The sequence below is a fragment of the Oncorhynchus masou genome, chromosome 11, assembly GCF_036934945.1.
Source record: "Oncorhynchus masou masou isolate Uvic2021 chromosome 11, UVic_Omas_1.1, whole genome shotgun sequence".
Taxonomy (NCBI): Eukaryota; Metazoa; Chordata; class Actinopteri; order Salmoniformes; family Salmonidae; genus Oncorhynchus; species Oncorhynchus masou.
In genome coordinates, this window is record NC_088222.1 from 20929082 (window position 1) to 20943781 (window position 14700).

Consider the following 14700-nt stretch of genomic DNA (forward strand, 5'->3'; position numbering starts at 1 on the left):
TTACTTTAATGACTTAATTTATCACCCATATACTTATATAATTACTTTAATACCTCATTTATCACCCATATCCCCTATATAATATAATGCTTAATTTATTACTTTAACTTTAATCACCTCATTTTAATTTATCTTTAACCCATTTATCCTTTCTATAATGCTTACTTTAATGACTTAATTTATCACCCATATCCCTTATATAATGCTTACTTTAATCACCTCATTTATCACCCATATCCCCTATATAATGCTTACTTTAATTTCTTCATTTATCACCCATATCCCTTATATAATGCTTGCTTTAATCACCTCATTTATCACCCATATCCTTTATATAATGCTTGCTTTAATCACCTCATTTATCACCCATATCCCTTATATAATGCTTACTTTAATCACCTCATTTATCACCCATATCCCCTATATAATGCTTACTTTAATCACCTCATTTATCACCCATATCCCCTATATAATGCTTACTTTAATTACTTCATTTATCACCCATATCCCTTATATAATGCTTACTTTTTAATTATCACCCTCATTTATCACCTCATTTATCCCATATTATATAATGCTTACTTTAATCACCTCATTTATCACCCATATCCCTTATATAATGCTTACTTTAATCACCTCATTTATCACCCATATCCCATTTATCACCCATATATAATGCTTACTTTAATCTTTATATAACCTTTAATCTTCATTTATCACCCATATCCCCTATATAATGCTTACTTTAATCACCTCATTTACTTTAATTACTTTAATTACTTAATTTATCACCCATATCCTTTATATAATGCTTACTTTAATCACCTCATTTATCACCCATATCCCTTATATAATGCTTACTTTAATCACCTCATTTATCACCCATATCCCCTATATAATGCTTACTTTAATTACTTAATTTATCACCCATATCCTTTATATAATGCTTACTTTAATCACCTCATTTATCACCCATATCCCTTATATAATGCTTACTTTAATCACCTCATTTATCACCCATATCCCTTATATAATGCTTGCTTTAATCACCTCATTTATCACCCATATCCCTTATATAATGCTTACTTTAATCACCTCATTTATCACCCATATCCCCTATATAATGCTTACTTTAATTACCTCATTTATCACCCATATCCCCTATATAATGCTTACTTTAATCACCTCATTTATCACCCATATCCCCTATATAATGCTTACTTTAATCACCTCATTTAGCAATCAGCCGTCCGTCTCCCCCAGGATCATACTGTAATCATTCTCTGCTCCACTGTAATCTGAAGCATGGATTACTCCTTCATCATATCTCCTATAAAACTCCCTATCTCTGTGCATTAAGATTTCTGATTTCCTGTTGGACTGTGTTTTTCATCTGCAGTCCTGGCGAGCCATGATTTTAATCTGAGCCATCCGCCAGAGACTAATTTCAATTCAACAGAATGTACATTTAATGGCCATATCTTTTTGAACTGAAGGCTGGTGTGCGCCAGGCAGACAGACTTTTTCTTGGGGAAGTAGCAGCCTACAGAGAAGGACCCAAAGCTTATCCTAGTGTAGAGAATGGCTAGTGGATACTATGTCCACATTCATACACTACATGACCAAAAGTATGTGGACACCTGCTTGTTGAACATCTCATTCCAAAATCATGGGCATTAATATATAGTTGGTCACCCCTTTGCCGCTATAACAGCCTCCACTCTTATATGAAGGCTTTCCACTAGGTGTTGGAACACTGCTGCAAGGACTTGCTACTATTCAGCCACATGAACATTAGTGAGGTTGGCCACTGATGTTGGGCGATAAGGCCTGGCTCGCAGTCTGCATTCCAACTCCTCCCAAAGGTGTTTGATGGGGTTGAAGTCATGGCTCTGTGCAGGCCACTCAAGTTCTTCCACACCGTTCCCGACGACATATTTCTGTATGGACCTCACTATGTGCACGGGGCATTGTCATGCTGAAACAGGAAAGGGCCTTCCCCAAACTGTTGCCACAAAATTGGAAGCATAGAATCGTCTTGAATGTCATTGAATGCTGTAGCATTAGGATTTCCCTTCACTGGAACTAAGGGGCTGAGCCCGAAACATGAAAAACAGCTCCAGACCATTATTCCTCCTACACCAAACTTTACAGTTGGCACTATACATTGGGGCAGGTAGCGTTCTTCTGGTGTCTGCCAAGCCCAGATTTGTCCGTCGGACTGCCAGATGGTGAAGCGTGATCCATCACTCCAGAGAATGTGTTTCCACTGCTCCAGAGTCTAATGGCGGCGAGCTTACCACCCCTCCAGCCGACGCTTGGCATTGCGCATGGTGATCTTAGGCTTGTGTGCGGCTGCTAGGCCATGGAAACCCATTTCATGAAGCTCCCGATGAACAGTTGTTGTGCTGACGTTGCTTCCAGATGGAGTTTGGAACTGGTAGTGAGTGTTGCAACCGGGCTACGCGCTTCAGCACTCAGCGGTCCAGTTCTGTGAGCTTGTGTGGACTACCACTTCGCGGCTGAGCCGTTGTTGCTCCTAGATGTTTACGCTTCACAATGACAACACTTACAGTTGACCGGGATAGCTCTAGCAGGGCAGAAATGTTAAAAACGGACTTGTTTGAAAAGTGGCATCCTATGATGGTGCTATGTTGAAAGTCACTGAGCTCTTCAGTACGGGCCATTCTACTGCTAGTGTTTGTCTATGGAGATTGCATGGCTGTGTGCTCGATTTTATACACCTGTCAGCAACGGGTGTGGCTGAAGTAGCCAAATCCACTCATTTGAAGCAGTGTCCATATACATTTTGCCATGTGGTGTACTATACATCTGAGTCAGACTATTTGAGTCATCTGACTTCATACATATTTACATCATATTTGTAGTGGTGCAAGATAAAAACACTGATTATATGTTGACCTTATTCTATCAAACAGATCATTTACATTTTCTGCAGTTTACTGTAGTTCTCAACACTACTAGCTGGACCTCAGCTTGTTTCATCACGGTCCAATCTAAACTCTAGGGAAATACAATTTCACTGGCAGTCAAACAGAATTCTTTATTTACTGGCCCACCTCAAAGCCAGAAATCTGCTGGAATAAAAATGATGGATCATTCCTGTGAGACAAGAGCTGGTGGGGGATTTTTGTTTTGTTTAATGGAGAGTTAAATGTTTATCAAACTGTGCCATTTTGTGTTCTCTGCTGGTGGGTAAATAATTATAGTAGTAGTTTTGTTGGTAGATGTACTAGTGGTGTCGTAATAGTGATAAACATAGTTTACGGCACTGAGCACAGGTTGAGAATGTAGTCTCATTGGTTGGACTGGAGATGGGATTATTAGATGCTATATTGAGACTGAGTCTGTCAAATGTATTGAGATTAACTGTTTGACTTCATCTCTACAGGACCCCAAGGCTGTTGAACTGGGGAATGACCAGGCAGACACTCCGGGCACTCCAGACACCGCCCTTCAGCTTCCCCCAGCCCCGCAGCCTCCCTCGGTTCCCCAGATCCCCTTGGTTTCAGACGACCCATCTCTGAAGCCCAGTCCTCTAACCAATGGCCAACACTCCTCTGAGACCCTCACAACCCCTATCACAAACACTGTTACCACCAACATTCTCCCTCCTCCCTACAACAACACCAACAGTGAGCCCCAGACAGAGAAGCCAGAAGGGCAGAACAGCGCCTACACCCTCCCTGACCCCCCCTTTCCTGGCCTGGGTGGTGGCATGTGTGCTGGGTATGGCAGCCTGTCTCGTGGTGGTGTCCACCAGAGCTCCCTCCACACCTACTGGCCCTCCAGGAACTACCAGCCCCAGCCTGGGGGTCACTACACCCTGCCCCTCCCCAGGGACATCTACGGCCAGGTGGGCCTGACCAACCAAACCGAGAGGGAAGGACCAGGGGATGACACTCTGGGTGGAATTCACCAGCTCAGACCCATCACTACCATGGAGCTCCTGAGGGAACCTTCCAGAACCAGGTTAGGATATGGACTAGATAGTTAGGCAAAAGCATGATAGCAGAACTCCATAGCAGCAGATCCAAGCTAATAAGACTGGTGAGTTACTTAAACTCAGAGGATGGACAATAGTAAAAGGACATTACATTTTTACCACACAAATATCAATACCCTCTCTGTAAATGAGTTTACCCTTAACAAAAGCTCATGCTTTCTTCAAGACAGGGCATTGATTTTCGCTGTGTGTATGTAGTCATTCGGAAAATGAGGGCATATTCTGTGTAATGTTTGCTACTGACAAATAGAAGAGGAGTCATGTACTCTATCATTATCTGCATAAATTCTGTTTTCAGTGAAGAGAGAACTCTTCATCATACATACTGACCCTCGCAAACTGATTAAATTGCTTGTATGTAGTTTATGAACACATTTCCAAAAGAGGAGACTAGAGAATCATACCATACAACTCAACACATTATTTCAGCTCAATATGGATTAGCACCTGTCAATGTCCATATTGCATTCCATAGCAGTGTGCCCCAGTAGGAGCTGCTAGCTGCAGTAGTCCCTGTGGTGTCAACATGGTGAGTAGGGCGAGACAGATGACCAGTGGTTTAGGAGCATGTGGTATCAATCAGGGGAAGCTGCCTGCCACCAGTCGATAAATAAGGTTTCACCTGTATTACTGACTGACAGCAGCACTTTCCTCAGCTCATAAGCTGTGAATGAGCTGTTTACAGAGGCTACTGGACACCCTCTCTCCTCCCTCTACCTCTGTCTCTCCATATCTTTTGCTCTCTCTGTTTCTCCCCATATACCAGGAACTCAGGCTGTGAAGATAAAATATCTGTTTGCACAACTGTTCAGAGAAAATACCTGAGCAAATAACAGTGATTGTTCAACAAATACAATCTAATTGTTTTCTGTGCTTTCTGTCTGTCTCTCTCTACATATAGGCCTCTCTCTTTCCCTTGTCTCAGCCCCCCCTCCCCACTTAACCCCTCCATCCCTTTATATTTTTTCAGAGGTGGATACGAGGAGGCTCTCATGTCCCAGGTGGATGGGGATCCCATCTCCTTCTTCCAGGCCATGTCCAGGGCCCAGATGCTACAGTTCCCCCACAAGCGCAGTAGCATGGTCAGCCTGGACAGCATCCGTAAGGACCCCCGCTGGAGGGACCCCAACCTGAGTGAGGTCATCACCATGCTCAGCCACCCCATGGACCCGGTCAAGTCCAACGCCGCCGCCTACTTGCAGCACCTGTGCTACGAGAACGACCGCATAAAGCAGGACGTCAGGCAGCTAAAGGGGGTTCCAGTACTGGTGGGCCTCCTGGACCACCCTAAAGCCGAGGTCCACCGCAAGGCCTGTGGAGCCCTGAGGAACATCTCCTACGGGAAAGACCACCACAACAAGGTGGCCATCAAGAACTGTGACGGCATCCCGGCCCTGGTCAGACTGCTGAGGAAGTCCAGTAACATGGAGGTCACAGAGTTGGTCACAGGTACAGTGAGCCTATGACAGAATTCCTGTACGAACATCTCTGCAATGGTCATGAGTCACCCTGATTATTACCCAAACACCTCACTTGACTAACAGTAACTTACATATCCATATTATTTTACGTATAGGAACCCTGTGGAATCTGTCCTCCCATGAGCCTCTGAAGATGATGGTCATCAATCACGGGCTCCAGACGCTGACTGATGAGGTCATCATCCCCCACTCTGGCTGGAGGAGAGACCTCACTGAGCACTCAAGACCCCAGGAGACAGAGTGGACAACCGTGTTCAAGAACACCTCAGGGTGTCTCAGGTACAATATAGCAGCTACATAGATGACAAGGTAATGGAACCTTACACAAGAGTAATTGAGGGTTTATTGCTCCATTAAAAGGACATTTCTAAATTGAACGTAATGGTAAATGAGTTACTGACAGCTAACTAATAGTGATGCTATGCTAACTTAATCTGCTCCACTAATAGACCTGTGTTGTCCCAGGAATGTGAGCTCAGATGGGGCAGAGGCTCGCCAGAGGCTGAGGGAGTGTGAGGGGCTGGTGGACGCTCTCCTCCATGCCCTACAGTCAGCGGTTGCCAACAAGGAGACAGACAATAAGGTGACCACAGACATGGTTGAGCACATGTAAATTCCAACTAAAACACTATGGTGGGAGTGCGAATCAGTAAGGTAAACTCACCCCATTCTGTACAAATGTGCGCAACCGCAACATTCAAACGAGGCTACAAAGAAAACTAATGGGACTGTAGCGACTGTGTTGACTTCAAAATCGGGGGTGTGAACTAGGTTTCTATTCAAGCGTTGATCGACATGGTAATGGCTCTATAGTATTGGAGAAAAGTTGAAAAAAACGGACCCTCCGTTACATCGTGACGTGTCATGTCGTAACGTACAGCACGCATAAAGCAACTATTTCTGTCTTACAATCTCTCTCCACCAGGTGTTGTACTTCTATCATCCTTTAAAAACAAGAAATGGACAGTGACGGGGGTAAGGGGGGGATACCTAGTCATTTTTTCATCATCATTGCATGCGATCATCATTTTCAAAGCTGCTCTTTACTTCTAAGATCACTTTAGCGCCGCCCTAAAAACCCGATTCAAATTCGACTCAAACCTTCAAATAGGTATGTAATGACACATTATATAAACTCTTTATAGTGTTTTATTTACATTTTAGAGGCAATAAGGTGATAAGTTGGACAGATCGAGTGAAAAAAAGCAATTTTGCCACACCACATCTCTCCTTCTCACTATCACACGTTAGTTTCACTTCCCCACCCGCCAATTTTTAAAAATACCCTACGGGCTCATTGCCTGCTTGAATTATGCAGAAACGGGCAGCGTTAAGGTCATGTAATTGATTCTGTTGGTAAGGGGAGAAATTGTGCTTTACAATGGTATTGACATTACAGTTGATCTGGAAGTATTACGTTTTTGGGGTGCTAAAATAAGGGCAATTGTACGGACCAAGGTGAGTTTACGTGAGTTTACGTTACATTAACCAAAAGTATTCTGGACCACATGTGTGAATCAGATCCTCCCTATATTCTATGCATCTTCTGTCTTTGATAAGCATCTCTGTGTTGTTTGTGCTCCTCTCTCTCAGTCAGTAGAGAACTGCGTCTGTATCCTGAGAAACCTCTCCTACCACGTCCACAAAGAGGTGCCAGGAGCGGAGCGATTTCAGGAACCCGTAGCCAATCAGGTGCCACGGTCAGGATCAGGAGGGAAGAAGAATAATGAGGCAGACTGTTTTGGAGGGAAAAAGCCCAAGGGTCAGTTATCGTTTTTTTTTTTCAATGACTTTGACACATTTTTCAGATTTAAGTGGTATATTAAAAAATCTCTGAGTACAAAACTCTTAACTGATAACACTTAATTCCCCCTATCTTATGTTCAGAATCTTTGATTGTGCATTCATTGGGGTTTAGTCATTCATGCAATATCAAAGTTTTCTGTAAAGTACCATGAGCACATTTTGTTTAGTCACCAATACATCAGATAATGTTAGGCTCAACAGTCAGTCATTTTAACTACATTTTAATCCAATAGAAAAAAATACAAGATACACATTTCAAAACTGTGCTTTTTGAAGTACTAAATGGAAAGAATAGTAGATGGTGAATACAATTTTCCATACAGTATTTGAATATATAAATTGACATGCTTAAAACAATATAAAGAAATGATATGTACCCAATGGCAGGTTGTGAGCATGTTCAGAAATATTTCAGTCTTACAGTTTCATTATCTTTATACAGTACATAAGCAGGACAAATAATCAGAAATAGGGGTATTGTAAAGCAGTTGGCTACTGGAAAAACGTACCTGTAACAATCGTTGTTGGAATGAGGTGAGGACCAAAGCGCAGCGTGGTATGTGTTCATGATTATATTTATTTAAACTCAGAACACTAAAGAAAATAACAAAGAGAAAGAAACGAAACCGAAACAGTTCTGTAAGGTGACAAAACACACTAGACAGAAAATAACCACCCACAAAACACAATCGAAAACAGGCTACCTATGGTTCTCAATCAGGGACAACGATTGACAGCTGCCTCTGATTGAAAACCAAACCAGGCCAAACACAGAAATAGAAAATCATCGAAAAACTTACATAGACAACCCACCTAAATCACGCTCTGACCATACTAAAACAAAAGACAAAACAAAGGAAGGTCAGAACGTGACAGTACCATGGTGTTGCATGCTATTTCTGCCCTATGCAACATTGTTCAAGCGCAATGGCAATTTTAGCATGTAAATCTTGGTGGAGCAAACTCAACCATTTTTTGGGGGGATGCATGCCAGCAAAGCCACTACACAATACAACACTAAACAATACATTAATTTCATTATAATGGTGACAAACGCGCCCACAAACTGTTAGGGCCTACATAAAGCTGTCCCAACAGCAGAACTTTCTTTTCAGCACCATGGAGGGAATCCTTACCACTGCGACACCCGGCTATCAGCAGAGCCTATTCTGGCAGCGAAACAGTTCATTCAGCCTAATTTACTGCCTTAAAAAACATAGCTGATACGGCTGACTTGCTTAAACAAATGTGGTTTCTACTGACAATTAAGATATACAAACTATGGAATAAGGGAATGATGAGTGGATAAGATGCAATCTGTAATTTCGATTAAGTCATTAATGAGCGAGCTAAGTCAATATAACTATTTGTTCAGTACTTTTGAACTGTACAGCGACAGAATTCAGAACATGGACTGTTCTTACAGTATTCTCCCTGTACACCAAGTCATAACCGTAGGATAAATAAAGGGGGCATATAAGCAGAGACGATGAAAGCTCTTACAATATTCAATGATGACATTTCTCTAAAACAGGCTATAGACTACATGTGCACCACCAAGTCAGAACAGTAGGCTAAGTTATTCTTAGGGCTAGTTAATCTAACTGCATTGTCCGATTTACAATAGGCTTTACAGCAAAAGCATGCCATGCGATTGTTTGAGGACGGCGCCCCACATCAAAATATTTTTCAACCAGCACAGGCTTCATAAAATCACAAATAGCGATTAAATATTCACTTACTTTTTGAAAATCTTCCTCTGATTTGCAATCCAAAGGGTCCCAGCTACAACATGCATGGTCGTTTTGTTAGATAAAATCCTTCTGTATATCCCAAAAAGTCTGTTTAGTTGGTGCCATCGATTTGCGTAATCAACTCGTTCAACATGCAGAGAAAGGAATCAAAAAAGCTACCTCTAAACTTTGTTAAAACAAGTCAAAATACGTTTCTATCTAATCCTCAGGTACCCTAACATATAATTAAACTATAATATTACATATGGATAGATGTATGTTCAATAGGAAAGTAAAATTAGCAGGTGCATGTCCTCTTCGTCGTGCATGCGCACAGACTAATTTCCAACTCTGACTCCCAATACCAAAGCTCAAAATTCTTCGTGGCGGTCCTTCTTGTGGGAAGAGTTTGTCATCAAACTTTGCCATCAAAGTCTGGCATTCTCTGGATTTATGGTGCTTTCAAGACAACTGGAAACAAAAACAAAAAACAAGGTGGAATCATGATGTCGGTGATCTTCAGGTTGGAGCTCTAGAAAGAGGCCAGAGTTCCCGATTTAGATTTCTGAGTTGGATGACCGTTCAAAACGTATTTTCCCTGTCAGAGCTTGTTTTTCTCCTGAGTTCCCAGTAGTCTCAGTGAAGTCTGGGATTTCCCAGTTCCGAGTTTCCAGCTATTTTGAATGCGGCAGAAGTCATGCTGGATTGACAGCATGGCCAATGTATTCAACCTTTTCTGGCCCATGGTGTTGCATGTGAATGTTTATGCTTTTAAGCATGGAAAAGAGACCCTTAAACCCAGACTTGGATCACACACCTTCTCCACTGAATAGCAGGCTAGTGATTGCTTTGCAACGCTTGCAGTTAGCCACTGATCCCTTCCAAACTTGTTGTGTAATGTTTATGTCCAATGGCCGATGAGCACCTATACAGTTGAAGTCGGAAGTTTACATACACTTAGGTTGGAGTCATTAAAACTCGTTTTTCAACCACTCCACAAATTTCTTGTTGACAAACTATAGTTTTGGGAAGTCTGTTAGGACATCTACTTTGTGCACAAGTATTTTTTCTAACAATTGCTAACAGACAGATTATTTTACTGTATCACAATTCTAGTGGGTCAGAAGTTTACATACACTAAGTTGACTGTGCCTTTAAACAGCTTGGAAAATTCCATAAAATTATGTCATGGCTTTAGAAGCTTCTGATAGGCTAATTGACATCACTTGAGTCAATTGGAGGTGTACCTGTGGATGTATTTCAAGGCCTACCTTCAAACTCAGTGCCTCTTTGCTTGACATCATTGGGAAATCCAAAGAAATCAGACAAGACTTCAGAAAAAATATTGTAGACCTTGGGAGCAATTTTGAAACGCCTGAAGGTACCATGTTCATCTGTACAAACAATAGTACGCAAGTATAAACAACATGGGACCACGCAGCCATCATACCGCTCAAGAAGGCATCTGTCTCCTAGAGATGAACGTACTTTGGTGTGAAAAGTGCAACTCAATCCAAGAACAACAGCAAAGGACCTTGTGAAGATGCTGGAGGAAACAGGTACAAAAGTATCTATGTCCACAGTAAAACGAGTCCTATATCGTCATAACCTGAAAGGCCGCTCAGCAAGGAAGAAGCTACTGCTCCAAAATTGCAATAAAAAGGCCAGACTACGGTTTGTAACTGTACATGGGGACAAAGATCGTACTTTTTGGAGAAAGGTCCTCTGGTCTGATGAAATAAAAAGCTGAAGAACACCATCCCAACCATGAAGCACAGAGGATGGCAGCATCATGATGTGGGGGTGCTTTGCTGCAGGAGGGACTGGTGCACTTCACAAAATAGATGGCTTCATGTGGGAGGAAAATTATGTGAAAATATTGAAGCAACATCTCAAGACATCAGTCAGGAAGTTAGAGCTTGGTCGCAAATTGGTCTTCCAAATGGACAATGACCCCAGGCGTACTTCCAAAGTCGTGAAAAAATGGCTTAAGGACAACAAAGTCAAGGTATTGGAGTGGCCATCACAAAGCCCTAACCTCATTCCCCATAGAAAATTTGTGGGCAGAACTGAAAAAGCGTGTGCGAGCAAGGAGGCATACAAACCTGACTCTACACCAGCTCTGTCAGGAGGAATGGGTCAAAATTCACCAAACTTATTGTGGGAAGCTTGTCGAAGGCTACCGAAACGTTTGACCCAAGTTAAACAATTTAAAGGCAATGCTACCAAATACTAATTGAGTGTATGTGAACTTCTGACCCACTGGGAATGTGATGAAAGAAATAAAAGCTGAATTATATCATTCTCTCTACTATTATTTTGACATTTCACATTCTTAAAATAAAGTGGTTATCCTAACTGACCTAAAACAGGGAATTGTTACTCTGATTATTTATTTATTTCACCTTTATTTAACCAGGTAGGCAAGTTGAGAACAAGTTCTCATTTACAATTGCGACCTGGCCAAGATAAAGCAAAGCAGGTCGACACATACAACAACACAGAGTCACACATGGAGTAAAACAAACATACAGTCAATAATACAGTAGAAAATAAGTCTATATACAATGTGAGCAAGTGAGGTGAGATAAGGGAGGTAAAGGCAGAAAAAGGCCATGGTAGCGAAGTAAATACAATATAGCAAGTAAAACACTGGAATGGTTGATTTGCAGTGGAAGAATGTGCAAAGTAGAGATATAAATAATGGGGTGCAAAGGAGCAAAATAAATAAATAAATACAGTAGGAAAAGAGGTAGTTGTTTGGGCTAAATTATAGATGGGCTATGTACAGGTGCAGTAATCTGTGAGCTGCTCTGACAGCTGGCGCTTAAAGCTAGTGAGGGAGATGTGTTTCCAGTTTCAGAGATTTTTGTAGTTCGTTCCAGTCGTTGGCAGCAGAGAACTGGAAGGAGAGGCGGCCAAAGGAAGAATTGGTTTTGGGGGTGACCAGAGAGATATACCTGCTGGAGCGCGTGCTACAGGTGGGTGCTGCTATGGTGACCATTGAGCTGAGATAAGGGGGGACTTACCTAGCAGGGTCTTGTAGATGACCTGGAGCCAGTGGGTTTGGCGACAAGTATGAAGCGAGGGTCAGCCAACGAGAGCGTACAGGTCGCAGTGATGGGTAGTATATGGGGCTTTGGTGACAAAACGGATGGCACTGTAATAGACTGCATCCAATTTATGAGTAGGGTATTGGAGGCTATTTTGTAAATGACATCGCCGAAGTCGAGGATTGGTAGGATGATCAGTTTTACAAGGGTATGTTTGGCAGCATGAGTGAAGGATGCTTTATTGCGAAATAGGAAGCCAATTTGAGATTTAACTTTGAATTGGAGATGTTTGATGTGAGTCTGGAAGGAGAGTTTACAGTCTAATCAGACACCTAGGTATATTAAATGTCAGGACGTGTGAAAAACTGAGTTTAAATGTATTTGGCTAAGGTGTATGTAAACTTCCGACTTCAACTGTACTTTTTATCTATAATTTCTCTTCATATGACAAGGACTGAAAAGGATTTGCCACTAGATTGTTGACTTGATTCATGATGATGACTGCTTGTCCAGCTTGCTAGCTAGGATTTGTTGACATGATCAGTCCAATCAAAGCTTCAGTAAATATAACGTGATTTGATGCCATTTTATCTGTGACCAATGACCTTGAGCCTTCTTGGATGGGCACTTCTAATGTAACTCTGTGGCAGCACCCAAGGGGCTTGAATTTTCGAGCTCTCCTTGTAGACTTTGCAGTGACGTAGTGTCCTCATGAGTGACAGAACACTGAGCCAATCACGGCGCAACTAGAGAACTCTACCAATGGCTACGCTCTGTATTTTCCGCTGGCTACCCCACCACCACAGAAAGCACTGAGCTCGGCTGAAACACCTGCATTTTGGAGCTGCCTTCCTCAAGAAAGCAAAAAAGAGTCCATGTTTGTATGTGGCTTTATTAACTCAAAGATATATTTTTTACATTGTTTGCAAACTGATTTGTGACACACATTCATGTGTCACATATCATAAAAACAGGTGGGGATGAACAGGTAGGGCTCAGAGCCCCACCTGCCCTGAATGACAGTTCACCACTGTTCAAGATCACCTTTTCTATGTGACTTGTCAACTGATACAGCATTTACTGTCTCTCTGCTTACAGTGTATCAATGAAATCAGATAATGAATGGAAAACAGCATATTGTTATACATACAACCCAGGTATTTCAGCAGTGCATTGTTCCAAATGGTAGCACATGAGTGACTATTTTCATTTTGTCCTATTGACGCACACTGGCTGATCAAGAATGATCATGCAGTAATTAAGGCCACATCCAGTTCATTGTATTGTTAACAAATTAAAAGAAAATCATATAAAAAGTTAAGTGAATATTGCATTTTGAAAAGCAGATAGATTAAATATGTATCCAAATGAAAAGGTGTAGCGAACAAGTGCCTTTGTGAATTTGTTTGTTGTACTCGGTCAATTGAAAATGTGCTTAGAGTTTCTAAAAATGAGCCATTTTGATGGTCTGTTAAGATTTTTGTGCTTAGAGTTGTGAAATGTACCACATACTTTGGCAAGCATGTAATAGGTGTAGAATTGGGTGATTTCTGGTGTGTCGTTTGTATTGCTGTAATGCTATATTTGCCATTTGAAAATGTCTTCCTTATTTGTCTTTTGATTTGTTTCCTTCCATCACCATTCACAAGAGGAGTGGTTCAATCAAAGTAAGTCTGTCTAAAGAAATGAATGATATTTGACAATCAAAAAATGTAGTTTAATTCCAAAACGCTATATATGTATATATTTAAAAAAAATGTTGGTAAAATAGCCTTTATTGTTTAAAGAAATTATGAAAGAGATTGGTGTGTTTTCTCACTATCTAACTATGGCATGGTGTTGTTCAATGACAGACATGTATTTGTTTATCTAAAATCTATTACTTGGTTTCATTTCAGAGAGATAAATAATACTCTATATCTGCCTCACTCTCAGAGAAATAAGTTGTATTGCTAGGTTTTACACAGTTAAATGTAATAAATAACTACATTTTTATGAAGAAATTTACAAATGATACATGTATCAAATCAAATGAAATTGTATTTGACACATGCACTGAATACAGCAAGTGTAGACCTTACAGTGAAATGCTTACTTACAAGGCCTTAACCAACAATGTAGTTTTCATAAGAAATACCAAACCAATAAGAAATAAAAGTACAAATAATTAAAGAGCAAATAGGGCAATGCAAATAGCCTGGGTAGCCATTTGATTAGATGTTCAGGAGTCTTATGGCTTGGGGGTAGAAGCTGTTTAGAAGCCTCTTGTACCTAGACTTGGCGCTCCGGTACCGCTTGCCTTGTGGTAGCAGAGAGAACAGTCTATGATTAGGGTGGCAGGAGTCTTTGACAATTTTTAGGGCCTTTCTCTGACACCGCCTGGTATAGAGCTCCTGGATGGCAGTAAGCTTCGCCCCAGTGACGTACTGTGCCGTACGCACTACCCTCTGTAGTGACGTGCGATCGGAGGCCGAGCAGTTGCCCTTCCAGGCAGTGATGCAACCCGTCAGGATGCTCTCGATGGTGCAGCTGTAGAACATTTTGAGGATCTGAGGACCCATGACAAATAATTTCAGTCTCCTAGGGGGGAATAGGTTTTG

The 14700-nt window shown here is 41.4% G+C and overlaps 1 protein-coding gene across 1 annotated transcript in view; it reads left to right on the forward strand.

Annotated features, from left to right (window-relative positions):
- The window catches only part of LOC135548305 (splicing regulator ARVCF-like), a 28581-nt gene that overhangs the window by 4583 nt on the left and 9298 nt on the right, over positions 1–14700 (forward strand). The window contains exons 3-8 of the mRNA XM_064977767.1: positions 3413–3993; positions 4929–5476; positions 5604–5787; positions 5974–6091; positions 7102–7270; positions 13750–13767. Of these exons, the coding sequence (XP_064833839.1) occupies positions 3413–3993; positions 4929–5476; positions 5604–5787; positions 5974–6091; positions 7102–7270; positions 13750–13767 (1618 nt within the window). The remainder of the gene's footprint in view (positions 1–3412; positions 3994–4928; positions 5477–5603; positions 5788–5973; positions 6092–7101; positions 7271–13749; positions 13768–14700) is intronic.